This window comes from Lutjanus erythropterus, chromosome 15 (genome assembly GCF_056507025.1).
Source record: "Lutjanus erythropterus isolate fLutEry1 chromosome 15, fLutEry1.hap2, whole genome shotgun sequence".
NCBI classification, from domain to species: Eukaryota; Metazoa; Chordata; class Actinopteri; order Lutjaniformes; family Lutjanidae; genus Lutjanus; species Lutjanus erythropterus.
The window spans coordinates 4,900,517-4,919,498 of record NC_139331.1 but is presented as its reverse complement, the minus strand read 5'-3'; the positions used below and the strand labels follow the sequence as shown (position 1 = coordinate 4,919,498).

General features: G+C 38.8%; 1 protein-coding gene across 1 annotated transcript; it reads left to right on the top strand.

The window, feature by feature from the left end:
- Nucleotides 1-4,428, top strand: LOC146313897 (xaa-Arg dipeptidase-like). The gene is made up of 7 exons (XM_084738038.1): nucleotides 1-509; nucleotides 1,293-1,441; nucleotides 1,634-1,776; nucleotides 1,860-2,014; nucleotides 2,900-3,035; nucleotides 3,414-3,521; nucleotides 4,183-4,428. The coding sequence occupies exons 1-7, from the start codon at nucleotides 66-68 to the stop codon at nucleotides 4,359-4,361; spliced, it is 1,314 nt and encodes a 437-aa protein (XP_084594164.1). The 5' UTR covers nucleotides 1-65; the 3' UTR covers nucleotides 4,362-4,428.
- The last annotated feature ends 14,554 nt before the right edge of the window (nucleotides 4,429-18,982 follow it).

Below are 18,982 nucleotides of genomic sequence, written 5' to 3'. Positions count from 1 at the left end.
TGTAATCTGATAGTGAGAGTGGAGGACGCTGGATTTCAGAGGGGGGACTGTGAGTCCAAAAGTCAATGATCACAGAACAATATAACAATATAACCAACATGTCTGACCGAGCAGAGCTGCTGCTGGAGCTGAAACAGAGAGTCAGCTGCTGTATAGATGAAGGTAAAGCAAAGCTCCACACCCTCAGTCAGGACATATGGAGCTGTCCGGAGCTGGCTTATGAGGAAAACAAGTCTCATGACAGGCTGGTGGAGTTTTTCAGGCAAGAAGGAGGCTGGAAGGTGGAGCCTCACTTCAAACTGCAGACTGCGTTTCGAGCCAGCTGGAGCTGCGGAGCTGGAGAGCAGCAGAGGGTCAACGTGGGCTTCCTGTGTGAGTACGACGCCCTGCCCGGGATTGGACACGCCTGTGGACACAACCTGATAGCTGAGGTTGGAGCTGCTGCGGCTGTGGGGCTCAAAGCTGTGCTGCAGACCACAGAGGAGAAGATGCTCCCTCTACAGGTGCAGGTAGGACAACTACACAACATCCTGTAATGAAGTGTTCACACTGTTGTCACGCAACCAGAGAAGTTCATGCTGAGTTTTTCTTTTTATTAAATTTTACAGTTTGGTTTGTTTGGGTAGGTAAGATCAATCTGACAACTAGAAGAGTGCAAGTTCCCAATGTCATAAGTTTCCAGGTTGGTACGTTCCCAAGGTCCTGTGTTCCCAAAGTCCCAAGTTCCCAGGGTTGTATATTCCCAACGTCATATATTCCTATGATCCTAAATTTACAGTGTCATATGTTCTCAATGTAGTGTATTCCCAGGGTCTTAAGTTCCCAGGGCTCTGTGTTCCTAGGGTCCTATATTCCCAGGGTCCCAAGTTCCCAGGTTCCTAAGTCCCCAGGGTTTTATATTCCCAAGGGTGTATATTCTCTGGGTCCTATATTCTAAGGATCCTACGTTTTCAGGGTTCTATGTTCCCAGAATCATATACTCCCAGAGTCCAAAGTTCCCAGGGTCCTAAGTTTCCAGGGTCCTATGTTCTCAGTGTCCTCTGTTAAAAGATCTAAAGTTACCAGTGTTCCCAAAGTCCTAAGTTCCAAAGGTCTGAAGTGCCCAATGTCCTATGTGTCCGGGAACATATGACCCTGGGAGATCACATAGAACTGGAGAATATAATATGTCATGTTTTCATTTTGTGCCATAGAAAGCTGGGAAATACAGGATGCTGGGAAGAGTCTGCTACAGCTAATGACCAATGTGCAGCTGTGATACATACAAGTATCTGCTGGACTTGTGTCCTCAGGTGACGGTGCTGGGGACTCCAGCTGAGGAGGATGGTGGAGGTAAAATTGACATGATAAGGGAGGGAGCCTTTGAGGGGCTGGATGTGGTGTTCATGGCCCACCCATCAAAGGAGGACGCCGCGTACCTGCCCTGTGTGGCTGAGCATGAGTATGTTTACTACAGTACAAATGTCCTGTATGAATATTTTTGTTTGTTGTGTTGGAAAGACACAATGTTCTTTACTGAAGGACTGATTGATTATTATTATCTCAATCTGTCCTATCTTGTGATGTTGCATTAATACAACACTGTATAAAAAAGAGAGACTGACATGTTGTCTGTCTGTCTTGTGTCTTCCAGTGTAACCATAAAGTATCATGGGAAGGCGTCTCATGCCTCGGCCTACCCCTGGGAGGGAGTCAATGCGTTGGATGCGGCCGTTCTGTGCTACAACAACCTGTCTGTGCTCAGACAGCAGATGAAGCCAGACTGGAGAGTTCACGGTGAACAGCTGGTGAACATCTGTACTCACGTGTTGCTGTGAGGAGCTCAGAAAGCTCACATTAAATCCTGTTGTGTTGTGCAGGTGTCATAAAGCACGGAGGAGTGAAACCAAACATCATCCCTGCCTACACTGAGCTGGAGTACTACCTGAGAACACCGTCACGAGCTGAGCTGCCCGTCCTGAAGAAGAAAGCTGAGATGTGTTTTAGATCAGCTGCTGCTGCAACTGGCTGCCAGGTAAAACAAACAAACATGATGTAGTAATGCTCAAAGAGACAAGAAATAATGACGTGTTAAGGTGACTAGAAAGAACTGAAATACACTGATTACAAATTTCCCCCTTTCCTCATCTTTCAATTTCTTTCAAGGATTAAAATAAGCATTTAGTGTTGTGTGGCTCATTTAGGAGTTAAATGTAAATATACAGGGACCTGCTGGTGGTTGAGTTTGAGTGAGAAAGCAAATTTTGAAATTGAATTAATTGAATTATTTTGAAAGATGTGGTCATTGGATGCATTTTGTGTCAAAGCAATGAAAGGTCACCTGTTTAGACTTCTGTCATCCTGACAGACAAAAGGGCACAATTACCCCAAAGAGACACAAAAGTACCACAAAGAGAGACAAAAGTACCACCAAGAGACACAACACAACTACAGGGACACAAAACAACAACAAAGACACAAAAATACAAAAAAAAACACACAAAACAACTACAAAAGGAACACACAGCTACCACAAAGAGACACAAAACAGCTACAAATTGACACAAAAAAACTGCAAGAGGACAGAAAAGTACTGCAGGGAGACACCAAAGTACCACAAAGGGAAACAAAAAAATGACAAAAGGACACAAAGCAATCACACAGAGAGACAAAATGACTACAGAGAGACAATGTGTCCGTGAAAGACCATATAAATGGCCTTTATTAGTCTGTGAAAAGTCTGAGTATGAAATACATTAGTGTTGGCCTTGTAACTTTTAAATCTTCCCAGGAGCTTTAAACAAAATTAAACAAACAAAATTAAAAGCAAGTTTTTGTTTTAAGGTTTCACAGGAAATCCTACAGTTTAGGAAAAGTCACGATGGTTTAAACAGCCAACATGAAACCGTCTCCCTTTCAGGTTGAAGTAGAGTTTGCAAGAAATGAATTTGACAACATGCTGCGCATCGCTACTCTGGAGGAGCTGTACGAGAGAAACGGCAAGACTCTGGGGATGGACTTCACCATAGATGAAGATGTTCTCAAGAATGAATCTGGTACGTCTACATCCTCTGTGGAGGACATAGAACAGCTGTGTACTGGACATAAAGAGGTGACTGAAGCACAAAGTTTCCATACTTTTATACAATGGCATGGTAAACAAAACGTGTAGGGAGACAGCTGTGGATAGTTGGTTAGCTTTATGAAACAAAGTAGGTCAGCAGCTGCCACATCTTTGTTCCTGATGGATTCTGGCTCCTGTATCAGGATTTTTTCTAGGTCTAATTATTAGTTGTTGGTTCTTTCTGCTTCTAAACTGTGTTAAAGAAAGAGTAAGGATATTATTTTAAATACATGAGGGATGGTTGACTGATTAGGCTGAGCATGTTGACCCTCTCTGTTTCCCCCCTCGCCTTCCTCTCTGTTCTCTGCAGGCTCCACAGACTTTGGTAATGTGACCTTTGTAGTTCCTGGCATTCATCCATACTTCTACATCGGCTCTAATGCTCTGAACCACACAGAGGAATACACTGTTGCAGCTGGTATGTATAGTGGACGCATATGGAGGGAGAAGAGGACTGGGCCAAGAACTGAGCCCTGTGGTACACCTCAGGTCATGTCTGCTGTGGACCTGGATTAATTGCCTTTTGTGACTGAAGGGCTTTTCATGCTGCATATTCTTAGTCCTGAGCTAAGAATTAAACCTGGGCTAACTTTTCACACACACATTGTTAAATCAGGGTTTTTAGAATGTTCCGTGACTACTCCTTTGTTTTAGCCTTGTTTCACACTTTTTAGCTCTGGATTTAGTCGATTTTTAGGGGATAACCATACAAACTCATAGCTAACCCTGTTCTGGACCAGAGCCAGCAAACCCTAGGCCAAAATCAGGGTTGGCCCACTTTAGAATGTTGCAGGATTGTGCCTGTGTGAAAGCTTTCTTAGTCTAGGACTAACAGCTCCTTTAACCTGGGGCTAAGTGCATTGTGAAAAGCACTATAGAAAGTTTAATAAGAAATTTAAGATTTGAGCCAAATCAGTGCTATGCCTGAGACATCTTAAAGGGACTCATGTTACCATATTAAACCATGATGCTATTTAAAGATACTGAAATTTTGGAAGCGCTTTGCATTTGGGTTTGAAACATGTCAGTGTCTGATATGCTTTTGTATGTCTGACAGCGTGTCTGTGCGTTTGATTCAGGTGATGAGAAAGCTCAGTTCTTCACCCTGAGGACAGCGAAGGCTCTGGTCATGACGGCGCTGGATGTGCTGCTCCAACCAGAGCTGCTGCAGAGGGCGAGGCAGGAGTTCACCGACGCCAAACGGAAGGAGGAGAGGACGCTGACAGGAGAGAACACACAGCAGTCTGATAAAAACTGAGGCAATTCAAAATGCTTTGAAGAGGCAAAGGAAAGAAAAAAACAGAATAAAGTCAATTAAAATAGAAGATTTTAATGAGATGAATTTAAATAAGATACGGTTACAGTGCAGACCTTACTGCCCGGCATCTGCTGTTAACTCTGTGTGTTATTGTGTTGATTTTGTTGTTTAAAATGTACTTTCACTAACAGCTTAAACTAAAAAAGAAAAAAAACAGAACACACTGTCATGCTGAGTCATGAAAAAAAAAAAAATACTTGAAAAATTCAACAGGAGTGTCTCTTTTCAAAATCCATGACCCAGATACTCACAATGATCCACAGACCTTGTTGTAAGCAGTTTCATGTAAGAACTACTGTCTTTCTGTAGTTGAATCCACTGGAACTACTTTTTAAATTGTTTCTACATGATAAATTTTTCTTTGGCTCTTTGAGCACCACAGGCTGAGTGCCGTTTATTTCAGTTACACTGGAGGGAAAGCAGACATCTCTACAGATGATATCTCCCAAACTGCAACTCACACCAAAACAATCTAGATGCTTACACCACAGGCCAGGGGAAAAAATATATGTTTGATTTTGGGAGGGGGGGGGTCTCCCTTTAAGAAGTCAATTGGCAAGAAAGAACAAAAAGAAAAAAATAAACTGTACTGTATGAGCAGACTGTTTTTATCTGGGTGCACTATATGACCTCCCCTCATAAAGTCGAAGCATGGAAATAAAAAAAAGTTAAAGATGTTTTTTAGTGTTTTTTTCTTCATTCATTTTGGAGGTTACAATTCATATAAAAGTGCCATAACAGCTTTTGAATGTACATAGCTGATCTGTTCATTTGGGTAATCACAAACCCTCTGTACATTGCTTTTCATTCACATATCATCATGAAATAAAGTAAAATACCAAAAAATGAATAAGTGCAAATAAATATTACATACATCTGTGCACGCAGGATAAGACCCATAATAAGAACATTGATGTGTCAGTTCATTTAAACAAAACACTTATTAAAATAACAGGAAAAAGAAATCAGAAAAAAAAAAAATGAAATAAGATATTAAAATAAAATTGTAACCTCTGTCTACACTACCACTGGGGTCATAAATGTTACTTTGCACCCTCTTCACCCCAACCCTCCCCTGCCCCTCTTCCCCTGTGGCTCAAACTCTTAGTTCTTTTCAGCAGTAAAGGTTTTTGTGTCTTACACAATTATTAAATTCTCTTCAACATTCTTCATTCATTCTCTTTTTTCTTTTAAAAAGTTACAGATGTATGAAGCCACGGGAGATATGAACAAACTATGAAGATTATAAGATTATTAAAGGTTAATCTGACAGCTGGTTAGGGGACAACAGTTGTCACATTTATGAGACTGTTTAGTCCCTGCTGCTTCATGTAGGTGGTTTACAAAATATCCACTAGGTGGCAGCAAAATCATGTCAGCATTAACTGTACTGTCAGTGTGCCTGTACAAAGAGAGGCAGAGAGAGAAGGACTGTCCATGTAACCACCTCAGTCAGTCCTCTGTCCACCTGATCTGTAATCAGTGTGGGCGCCTTCACCTCCTGTTAGATAAATGATAAATGTGATTTTGATGAGCATGATTTGTGACATCACTGCTTGGAAATCAGTTCTGGTCCAGTTTTCAAATATAGAAGTGTGGTGTAGAAGTGTGCATACACTGAGAATGGACTTTACAGTGACGTAGGAGACATTTTGTGAAATAAACAAAACTTGCATATTCAAAGATTCTTGATTTTTTTTAATTCAGTAGAAGGGAAAATATGTTAAGTGTAGGCAAGATGGACATTTCATGAATGAATGAATGAATTTAACATTAACCAGCTCAACCTTTGAAATTTTTTAACAGTTCAAAAAGACTGCAGTCTAAAATGTCCAAGTTGGACACAGAGAGACACAGGCAGAGACAGACAGACAGACAGGCAGTGTTTTTAAACTGTTAATAACTTCACACTTTGAGCTGCTTCAGGTGTAATTCTCTCTGTATGAGGTTTGAACTGTCAAAAAAGAGAAAGAGCACAGAGAAATTTGAATACTGAAAGGACCAAAAGACAGAAAGAATTTAATCTGAAGCAGATCAAGGTTTGAACTTATGAACAGTTGAAATAGACCACAGACAAAAATGTCAAAATTAGACACAGAAAGACAAAGACAGACAAAAATAGACAGACCGGCAGACAGAGTGACAGAGAGACAGAGAGACAGAGAGAGAGAGAGAGTCATTATAAACCTTGAGCTGCTTCAGGTGTAATTGTCTCTGTATGAGGTTTTAACTGCTAAGATCTCAGGTTGGTGAAATTGATGATGAAACACTATGTATTTGTGTATGCATGTATGGATATATTTACATATATATGAATATTACTTTACCTTTTGTTTAATATTGCATGATTTAATGTAAATCATTTGATGTTTATTTCTTTGTGTCTAATGTATTCATTTGTTTATTTTTAGTTATTTATTTAATTTTATTGTACTTATTTTAATTTACATATTTATTTATTTATTTATTTATGGTTTATTTATTTATTTAATTTTAGTTTATTTGTGTATTTTTCTCTTTGTCTCTCCTAATTTGTTGATTTAATTATTATAAATAATATAAATCATATAATTACTATTCTTATATATATATATATATATATATATATATATATATATATATATATATATATATATATATATATATATATATATATATATATATATATATATGTACCAGTGGCAGCTGGTCAACAGAGGGCGATAGGGCGCCGCCCCACCTCTCCCCACATCTTAAAACTTCAGTGAGGAAGACTGCACGGCAGCTCATGACATGTTTTCCAGTGTAGTGTAAAACTGTCTTTTCAAAGAAGGGAGGACAGCACATCAGGACACCACTGCTGTGTGCCGCAGTGTACAGCTTCGTGTAATTCTGTTATTAGTTTCCACACATTTCCCAAAGACATTGAACTACAGAAGAGGTGGGTGGTTAAGATCAGACCTGACAACTTCATCATTACGAATCACACCACAGCTGGCACATGCAGATGGGGGGGCAGAGGGTGCTGGAGCACCTGCCCCTTTGCCCCTTGATGCCCAAAGTGCCCTTTTGTCAAAGTGTTTTTTTGTTTGTTTGTTTGTTTGTTTTTTGTAAGTGTGTGTGTGAAAGTCTGTCTGTGTGGCCCAAAATAAAAAAATAAAACAAAATAATAATAATTCAGATCTACCCTCGGTCGGTCACATGATCCACGTAGATGTGCCCTCACTGCCCTGATGTGCCCAGATGTGCCCTGTAGCTAAGTGCTGCTAAGCTGCCAGAGAGGGGTCACTGCTAGTCTAGAAACTAAAGACCCGAGGGTAGGGCTGCAACGGATCACAGTTGACCCGTGTCCCGTACAGATCGCCCTCTATGGTTCGGCACGCGTGTGATCCACGGACCACATGTGAGCATCATAGTTTTACTGTCTCTGTTACTTTTCTATAAGTTATAAGACCTGCAATCTCAATGCAGAGCTGCAGTGAACAGACAGGACAGATGCTGCTGTGTGCAGCTCATCTCTGATTTAAAAGCCGTCACATCGCCATGAGTGAAATCCAGACCATAACTTTGTTCACTGATGTAACTCTGCTATCACCAAAGAAACAGATCATAAAACTGTGATGTTCATTGAAACTTTGGTGATATCAGCTGTCTTAACTTCTACACAGCTCCTCTCTGCTCACCGGTGCAGCTCTGTCTCGCCCCGTCTGTGACACACTATGTCTGCTGATTGATTGATCATGACTTCTAACCAATCAGAACGTTCCTTTTCCAATTTGAACATTGTTTATTTCATAAACATATGCAAAAATATTCAGTAACATCCAGAAGTCACAATTCATTTTAAATTTTAAATTCTAAAGAATTCTAAAAAGAATTTAAAAGGTTTCTTGGCTAATTGTTGCCTGTAGGCAACATTGTACCATTTAGGAACAACCCATTGAAATAAACGTGTAAAGTATAATTCTTCTAACTTTAAACTACTTAAATCAACAAAGATGACCATTACCATAACCATTTGAAAAACAAAAACAACAAGTGTCAAATTCCAGTGTTTGATCATCACTGCTTCATTTCAGTGCATGTTTTCTGTCAGTCCCCTGTGTCTTTCCTGACATGTGTTGCCTTCACTTGTGGTGTTGCAGCTCAGTGCTTATGGAACTCCATGAAGCAGTTTTTTTCAGGAGTGAAGCACAGGCAGGTGACACATTTTGTGCACTGTGATTTCACTATACCCTTACATCCAGGGTATTTGCATCTGCCCTTTTTCTCCACCCAAATAGGCCAGTGGTCAGTGTTGTGTTTGCTATAGTGATTCCATAATGGTTCACTGTTGTCTAAAGGCAACATTGCAATTTTCCATGATGGCACGTTGTTGCCTCAGGGCAACAGCTGCATTTTTACAAGTTTCCACTATTAAATTAGTAAATGAGTTGCATGAAACTATCAAAACTTAAAGTTTACTCACCTATTAGTGTGAAGACATTTTTTTCATTCTTTTTTTGCAGCAAGATAGCAGAGCTGTCTCCTTAGAAAAAGCCCGCCAAGAAGGGTTTCAAAATCGCTTCCTGGACGTCATGTGACAAATTAAAGCATTGTTAATGGTTCCCTATGGTTTTCCCTCTTTTTTAAAGTATTGCATCATTTAAAGGGATGCATTGTGGAGATGTGACAGGGCAAAAATGGGTTTGTTGCCTGAGGGCAACATGGTACCACATAGTACAGCACTGTATAAATTTGAAGTTTTTAATATTATTACCATTATCATTTATATATATACATCATATATATATATATATATATATATATATATATATATATATATATATATATATATATATATATATATATATATATATATATATATATATACTTGGATCAGAAATTGTGAATATATAATGAATATATTTTGATGTGACATCATCAGAATGTTATGATTATGTTATTATTGTTATGATTATGTTATGTTATGGTTAGAAAGGCAATAAAGTTTCTTTGAAAAAAAAATCTAGAACTACATCAAAGTGAGTGACATCACAGTGAGTGACATCACAGCAAGTGACATCAGAGTGGACATTCTATCAGTTAGTACATATCCCAGGAGAGATGACACCAGGACAGACCTTTCTGAGATGGACATTCACGACAAACCAGAAGACCCCGAAGAATCGTTCGACATTTGTTCAAAAGACGACAAGGTAAGCTAGCTTCTGTGTGGACTTCACTGACTGGTGGTCAAACACCAGTGTTATTTATTGTCAATATCCTGTCAGTGTGTGGGTTGGTATCAGTCTTACAGACGGCTGGGTATTGTTTCATCTTAAAGATACTTTACTTGACACATTTCTTGCCTTAAATTAGTAGCTCTAACATGATTCTGTGCAAAATATAATGTAATAATATCCATAATATATATAAATTTAAAATAATCAGCCAACCTTCTCTGGTCATGCAGTAATGTTCTCAGCATGTATCACAATAATCCTTTTCTTTGTCTCAGCACTCAGATGAGCAAGTCATAGCAACATTGCACAGATGCTACAAACCAATATTATAATTATTAATTATTAATAATATATAATTATTATAATCTATTTATTTGTTAATTTTAGCCTACATTCATTTTACCTTATTTATTCAATCATTATTGTTATTTCTAATTTTTTTAAGTCCTAGGAACATTTGAGTCCTTTCATCATGTTCATCTTTCTGTGAGACGTTTGTTAAATGTCTCTGTCTCTTTTAATGCAAACCAAATCTGCCTGTGTGTACAAATAAATAACCTGAGCCTGAACCTCATTTTCTCCTTTCAGATTTTAGATATAATTGAGTACCAGACCATCACCATGACTGAAGAATCGACCCAGGACCAGACCGAGTATTCTGCGCCATTGGTGCAGACGCCCCATACTCTGCGTATTGATCTGCCGTGTGCTGATCCAGAGGATGTCCATTTTACCATCCTGAAGTTTTTAGTACAGATACCACAATTGTAAGTACTGCAGCTTAGTATACAGTATTTACAAGCATTCTTATGAGGACATATCAAGTCATGACTGGGGCTGGGCAATATGACTTTTAATTAGGGGCGCCAGAAATCAGAGGCAGTCCCCAAGACTGTGTCTGTTCTGACGTCTTCAAAATCAAATTTGCCCGTCTACTAAAATAACAACTTGCCACCTTTTCTGGAATCAAATTCAAGCACTTTTCAAACATTTTCAAGGTGCACGTTCAATCTTTTCCAGCACCTTATAGCTGGTAAATGACATATTTACAAACAAAATGATCGTTTCACATTAAAACACATGTTATTGTGCTATTATGAACCAAAATTATTTTTTGTGATAGAAAGTTTATTGTTTAATGTGTTTAATGTGTCACCTGCCTGTAAGTAGACTTAGCTGAAAATGCTAACGATTGATAAATTGATGAATCATTAATAATTAATAAGGGACAAAACATGTTTTTTTCCTGTTTTATTTTTCTTATTTTAAGTTTAATCTTAAGTTTATTTATCCACTGAATTACTGAATTACTGTCATTTCTAGACTATTGATTAATTATCATTTAATACATGTTTAATTGCTTAAATTCTTATTTGGCAATTAATCAAATAATGATCATTAACTTACTGTGCAGTCTGACTCAGCAAATATCTGACATTTTTTTCTTTATCTAAAAAGTTAATTAACAAATTCCATCAGGCTGTGATTTATTATGAAGGTAATGTGATTACAATTTCAAGCAGTTTCAAGCACAAAGTCCAATTGCTTTTCAAACCTTGAAAACATTAAAATTAAAGTGTTTCAAGGATATTGATATAATATTAATATATTGCCCAGCTCTAATCATGATCTTGTGGTTTTTACAAAAGCGACTGTGGCAGCTGCTGATGTGTGTGACAAAACTCTACTGTGTTTGTAAGTTGTGTTAAGATGGAAATTAACTTTTGTGTTTTTGTGTTTTCTTACAGGGAATGGGAGATCATGAAATTCGGCTCCATGAGGTGCACGACGATGAGCGAGGCAGCCAATTATTGCATGGATCTCATCCAGACTTTTGCACAAGACATCGTGGATATCGTGCTACCGCAGGTCTACAAGTACACGAGAACCCACGGCATCATTTCCCCCCCCGTCCTTGTTCTAACTGAAGACCAAATCCACGACTACCTGGGGGACTCGCTTCAACAGGCACTGTGTAAATCCCTGAAGACAGAAGGACAGAAAATTGAGGTCACCAAGATGTTCTCCCAGTTGCTTTTGAAGAACGTTACGAAGGCGGTCAACGCAGTCTTGGCTTTAGTCGCTCAGACTCCCATTGACGAGTCCAAAATCCCAATGGTTTTTGTTAGCAGCCGCGTGACTCCCATGACAGACCTTAAATATATGGTTCATCAGATAGCTTGCCTACTTACCAGAGTTGAAAGAGAGAACAGAGAATTTGAAAACCCCGTTTCCCTTTTTGATACCAAAAGTCACCTAATAAAATTGCTGACGGCTTACCTCCTTCGCGCGATAACAAAATTAAAAAGCAGACCTCTAACGTTACGTGATGTGAGCTCTAGAAACCGTAGAGATATTTGTATTACAGTTGGCACAAATACCAGCATTTTGACCGAGGAAGACAGTGAATCAGATGGACATTACTCCCCCCTGTCTTCCTGTAGTGATCTGGATGCCTTACCAGGTGTTGTGCCTGACAGCAGTGACACTTTGTCACATGATGAATGGTGTCCACTCAGTTCAGTTACAGACATTGCCGTAACAGAAGACTATTCTTGTCACTTAAAGCCACAGGACGTCAAAATTATCGAGGTAGTAGCTAAAACACTGGTAGACAAATTCTTGCAGGAAGACCCAGAGAGGTTAGAGCAGATAGTCAGTGGTGGACCGGAGCTAGTTGACAACTTTAAATTAGCAGATTTCACAAACATGATCTACACTATTTTCATGGGTAAATGTTTTTGCCGTTGTCAGATTTTGCTAACCAGAACACGCATTTGTGAAACCGTGATGCATAAAAAGCCGATGAGAGGGCGCGCTAACACAGGCATTGTGGCTGGCGCCCTTTACTTGAAGATAGAGGAGGTTCTTAATCGTTGCGTTATTCAGGTTCTTCTCTGGTCGTTACTGTGCGCAGACATGTCTCCAAACAAACAGAAAGGACATCTTGGCCATACGTATACACATGGATACATAGAAGCAGGAGACTTAAGTCCTGTTTACACTGATTTGGATATCCCCTATGATGAACTATCAGAGCCTGTGCGTCCATATGACTATTGGCACATACCCCTGGCTATGCTGATTTGGGAGATGTTTAATATTATCGGTATTCATGATGGTTACTTGGTTCTTTTGCTGGAAGACAAACTGTTGGAGGGGTTTGAAACACTGAAGCTGGACAAACATTTCAGTGCCTTCCTGAAGGATAAAAATTACAAAGACTTAAGTCAGATTATTGTTGACAACCTCGTGTTGAAGTTTGGTTCTAAAGAAGAGTTAGTGATCATGGCGATATCAGTGGATGAAAGACTGAGTGCGGCTTTGTTGGGAGAGCTAATGAAACAGCTGCTCCCTCCTGCCAAGAAAACAAGCTGCGGTGCCTTCAAGAAATTTAAAAGACTGTTTTGCAGAAAAACTTCCTCCGTCATCTCTCTAACCAGTGACTTGGACATCAGCCAGTCTGAGGGTAAGTACCTTCTCAGGAGACATACCTTTTTTTTTGTACTTTACTCTTCCTGTAATAACAAAATGTAATGAGTCCAGACAAATCAATCGCAACATTGTTATTTATTTAGAATATTTTATTGTCTATTAAGAGCGTTTTACACGCTGAACAAAGCACCATCTCTCTCCCATCTCAGACCTGAAGCCTGTCAGTCCATCCCCAGGGCAACACTGTCATTCATGTTGCTGTTGTTACCACCACTGTGTTTCGCTTAGTTTCACTCAGTTGGTAACATGGTTATAATATTTGATCCCATAGCTGTTGAGCAAAGATAACCTAATGTTGAAACTGTCTGGACTTTAAAAACCTTTGGTTTATTGCTACACAACACGCACTGATTTGACATTTATCTCATCTCAGCTTTCCATTTCTTAAGTTTATGTGTTATTGCAGTTATGTAGAGTCACTCTGACTATAGTGAAAATTTACCGGCTCCAGAATCAATTCATATTAATTTTGTTTATGTTTTTTTTTTTTCCCACAGACACGTGGTCAGAAGGACTTACAACAGACCAAGCAGAGCGACGCCAGGCTCCACTCATGACGCGGATCACTGCCTCCACCAGGAACATGTTCTCCCGCTCAAAGAAGATGTTTTCTGCTATTGGCAGAGCTGTGAGCAAACCGTTCTTCGCTTGCATCAGTCCAGAGACCGACTGAAGCATCATATGGAGACTTCCGTCCATTTCGGCCCCTTCTCATTCCCTTTAGCGACTACATGAGACACACCAGACTTTGGACATAGTAAAAAAGTACTTAACATTACGTGCATCAAGTGACTTCCGACATGTAACTTTTGTGTTGCCCTGCTTCACTTCAGTCACGTTGGAATTTTTCAAACTTTTATTATGACAAACTGACAAACAAAAACGAGACAATGACTGGACTAGGTAAACTACAGTTAATAAATAACTGTGGTTTGCTTTCTTTTCTTTTTGGGCAGCACGGTGGTGTAGTGATCAGCACTTTCACCTCAAGAAAGCCCCGAGTTTGGACGCCAGTTCAGACACGGCCTTTCTAGCTGGAGTGTGCATGTTCTCCCCGTGCTTGCGTGGGTTTCCTCCGGGTGCTCCGGTTTCCTCCCACAATAAAAAAAAAACATGTATGTCAGGTCAGTAATGTACTTTGAATCATTCAATAATTTAAAAGGTAACTTTGATGTTTCTCGATTTGGACCAGATTTTCCGCGGCAGCCAGCAGAAATGAAACTAAGCTACAACACTTGCCAACCTTGAGACCTTGGCGATTTATGTAGAATGAAAATAAAAGAATTTCACTAAAACACTAAACTGAGAGAGGGCGATGTAAATCAGGAGTCTCATGGGTAAATTGGGAAGGTTAGCAAGTAGGCATTATCACTTTGAGAGGCGTCACGATTCTCCAAATTCACAATTCGAAAGGATCGCTACAGTTAGAGACCCGTTTTCAAAGAACAAGACATATGGAGCTATATTAGGGCCAAAAGTTTTGTACTTGAAAAAATAAAATGCGCAGTGTCCGCTCGCAATGATGGCGTCCAGCTCTGCAGGCCCACAGGTGAGAAATGTTCAAAATGAAAGGTCGGTTTGTGACAACATGCAATGTGCTGAAAAAACCTGCAGCAGCTTGCCTGTAGCATGGATCAACATGCTGCAGGTTTTTTCAGCACATTTGGATAAACTTACCACGTATTAAAGAATATAACACTTATATAAAGTAACATATTAGCAGCTTTAGCCTCACAGAGGAAATTAAAACAGATTTAGCTGTGCAGGATATTCATGCATGCCGTTCAAATGGAAGTTTGTCACTAACATCAGTTTTTTCACTGCCAATCGCCTGGTGTAGCCTACAAAAAGTGTTGCGTTGAACCGTTTTAGTTCCTACGTTCCCTGAAGGCAACGTGATAGGGGAAGGTCCCTAGCCTTTTTGTTAAGCTGTCTGTCATGATTCCACACCCCTCTCAGTTGATACCACGCCCCCCACGTGAAATCCGGGCCAAAAGTCTGAAACTGAAAAGACAAGAACTGAAACTGAAAAAAAAAAAAAAATGGAAACTGTAAAAAATAAGATTTGAATCTGAAAAGATAAAACATGCAACTGAAAAAAATAGAATCTCACATATCAAAATATATGAAAGTGAAAAATGAAAATAAATAATTTATTCAAAAGAATTACCAGAGTGGGCGGCACGGTGGTGCAGTGGTTAGCACTGCCTCACAGTAAGAAGGTCCTGAGTTTGATCCTCCAGCTCCCTGGCTGGGTCAGGGTCTTTCTGTGTGGAGTTTGAATGTTCTCCTCGTGTCTGCGTGGGTTCTCTCCGGGTGCTCCGGCTTCCTCCCACAGTCCAAACACATGCATGTTGGGTTAATTGGTGACTCTAAATTGCCTGTAGGTGTGAATGTGAGTGTGAGTGGTTGTCTGTCTATGTGTCAGCCCTGTGATGAACTGGCGACTTGTCCAGGGTGAACCCCGCCTCTCACCCAATGTCAGCTGGGATAGACTCCAGCAGCCCGCGACCGTTACAGAATAAGCGCTTACAGAAAATGAATGAATGAATGAATTACCAGAGTGAATCATAATTATATTTAACCTGAAAAAAAATGTTGTGCACTTATTTTTATTTTAAATACACTGATGTATTTTTCAAAATTCAACATCAAAACTTGAATTTTCAGTTTCAAATTTTATTTTTTCAAGTATAAAACTTTTGGCCCTAATATAGTTTTATTTAAGCAGAAACAGACGTTTTGGTTTCGCCCTTTGCAAAACTGCAGTTTCATTTTTATTTTTGTCTTTATCCATTTAACTGTCATCTTCATTAACTGGACAAAAACAAAACTTCCACGATGGCCATCACGCTCAAAATTAATCTCTGCTGGGTCAATTCTCTAATCAAAGTTACCCTTTAAATTAAATTAATTGGCTCATTTTGATTTGGCTGTTCAATTCGTTATACAATCTGTTTAAATAAATAAAAAAAATTTGATTGGCATTTATGTGTTTCTTGTGTTTCTTTTATTTTACTTTGTGTGACGTATATGATGGTGTTGGACTGACGTTGCAGCTGCACTGATGTGTCTGGTGCATTTTTCTGCTGTAGATGTTTAAGATTTAGCAAATTTGAACTACTTTATATAATGTTGGGTAGTTTAATCTACAGCAAAGTCAATAAGATTATCATGTTAGAGGTCAGAGCCGGACCAAGGCAGAAGCAAACTTGGCGCTTGCATGGGGCCACCAGAGGACACCTAAGAGAGCTTGAAATTCTTTTAGTGTGTGTGTGTGATATACTGTCAGTGGTAACCATACAAAAACACAACATTCAAGGTTCTCACAGGTGCTGGAAATCCTTGAAAATGCTTGAATTTTGGATAAAATGCTTGAAACTGCTTGAAATTGTAATTGCATTACTTTGACAATAACAATCTTGTCACTTGAAAAATAGGAAAGTCTTTCCTGTAACAATTATCTTCATTGTCAATTAATCTGTCAGTTTTTTAATCCATTAATTGCTTAGTTTTATGGTCCATAAAATCTCGTCCTCACATGTCTTGTTTTGTCCACAACCCAAAGATATTCAGTTTAATTCAGTTAGACAGGAGTAAAGAAACTAGAAAATATTCACATTGAAGAGGTTGGAATCAGATTGTTTTCTTAAAAGAAAAAAAACATTCAAACTGACTAATTAATTTAAGTTTTTGATTGCTAACCAATTAATTGTTGCAGCTCTAATGATGCCAAGTCTACTTACACATTTTGAAACATGAAACTTTGTTGTGTTAGAAACCCAAAATACTTGTATCATTTTTGATACACTGAGTAAATTCACTGAAGTGAAAGTGAATCATGCTTAAAATCTTAATATTTCCAATTAAAATAATTTAATTTGAATCATTTTCACCAATCACCAAAATAATGACAAATCAGGTTCACAGCTCACTGTGACCAATTTTTTAAATACTTTTACTCAAAGATGTATCTAAAGAAGTAAATTATCTCAACTAAAGATTATCAGCAAAACTTTTTAAAGTTTATTTCAAAGCTCAAGAGTTTCACTTGGAGTCAAAACTCAAAATCTATTACAGTATTTTGCCTTGAAAAGTACTTTTTGTCTTCTAAATCAATTCTTTAGTCCTTTAACTGTTATACATTTGTGGCCTGTACACCAAAAAATATTTTGTCAGGTAGATTTTTACAGTGTCTTCTTGAGTCTCCATAAGCAAGCTATGGATGACAAATCAAAAAAAGGGAAAGTCCTCAGAGAAATGAGAGAATTTCATTGTTGTGGCTCCAGACTTTCTGGACAAATATGCCTCTTTTGATCATAAAGGTTGCAGACCTCTGGCCTGTTTTTATGAAATTCATTTAGTAACTGGTATACATCTCAGGTGTTGTCCCTGATTAATATGTGGAAAGCAGTTCAAACTGCTGCACTTGTGTCCTTCTTGGTTAGAAAGTGTGTGACAATGATCCCACAGTAAAACAGCTGTATGTTACACACATGACAAAAATCAGGTGAAGGGCACTTGTCCACATTGCATGTTTGATAATATTTCCATTAATGGTAGTGATGGGAATTTTGGCTCTTTTTAGTGAGCTGGTTCTTTTGGCTCGGCTCCCTAAAAAGAGCCGTCTCTTTCGGCTCCCAAGTGGCTCCTCAGATTTTCTGTTGCTCAAATTAATTTATTACCCAAAATAATGTAAAATGAATTACTAATGTAAAAAACATACATTATATCAAATGTTTATTATTTATATGACTTTATTTATATACTCAACATACTCAACATAGAGGAGAGTACTACAGTATTAGGCAGAGTGCTTAATTTTGACAACAAACACCACATATTATATTAATTACTAATTTTCTGTGTAATTGTAATATTTAACACTGGATATATTAATCTTCTGTTGTGCAATGAAGTTTTAATCTGTCAACAAGCAGATATTTTGTCTGATAATAATAAAGATTATATGTATGGCTTATATATGAGTTGGTTTTACAAGGCAGATAAAAGAACAGATGTTACATGTATCAGAAGGAGGATCTCTTCTATTTTAACTTCAATCAGTGGTCAAGAACGCACTTTATTTCTTCAGCTATGATCGTGGTCTACAGACTACAGGTAACCTACAGGTGGTCTCTTCCTCTATTCTCTCTTGACTCTGTTGAAAATTGTCCAATTTGACTGTAGATTTTCGTCTCCACTTCCTGCTGCGGCCGCCTGATCTCGTCTACTTTCCAGGTGAGGCGCAGTTCATCTCAAACGAGTGTATTTTCTCACCTTTCAAGTTGTCTCTGTCTGTAGCGCATGTTGTCTCTGTCTGTAGCGCATGTTCTCTCTCGTCTCCCTCCCACTTGTTTATGTGCTCACTGTGTTGTGTGTCTATAACCCCTCCCCTCCCCCTTCTACTCAGTGTGGACACACACACGCCACCAATCACATGCGACATTAACAGAAAAAAAGAGGAGAAAAAAACAAATCGACTCCCAATCAAGAGCCGGTTCCCGTCGTTCACTTCAAAGAGCCGGCTCTAAGATCCGGATCGTTCGCGACCGACACATCACTAATTAATGGTGCAGCCCTAGTACTGAGCAGAACAAACAAACAAACAAACAAAATAAAATACATAATGCCAATCTCCTGAAAGCTTCACTGCCTGTTTACTTAAGAATACAGACCTGCTCGTCTGGCTCCACAGGACATTTCAGACATGTCATCAGTTTTTATAATCTCAGCAGATCTCTCTGCTTACATGGTGGAAATCTCTGCTTAGATGCTTTCAGCAGCACCTAACGAAAGCAACAGTTTGCCTACTGATATTAAATTTGCTCCAACACAATGTTCTTTTATGTAAGGAATGGG

Coding starts and splice junctions, on each gene's coding strand:
- LOC146313897 (XM_084738038.1), top strand. CDS start 66: ATGATCACAGAACAATATAACAATATAACCAACATGTCTGACCGAGCA. Junction 1,777..1,859: donor GCCAGACTGGAGAGTTCACG/GTGAACAGCTGG, acceptor TGTGTTGTGCAG/GTGTCATAAAGCACGGAGGA. Junction 3,036..3,413: donor TGTTCTCAAGAATGAATCTG/GTACGTCTACAT, acceptor TGTTCTCTGCAG/GCTCCACAGACTTTGGTAAT.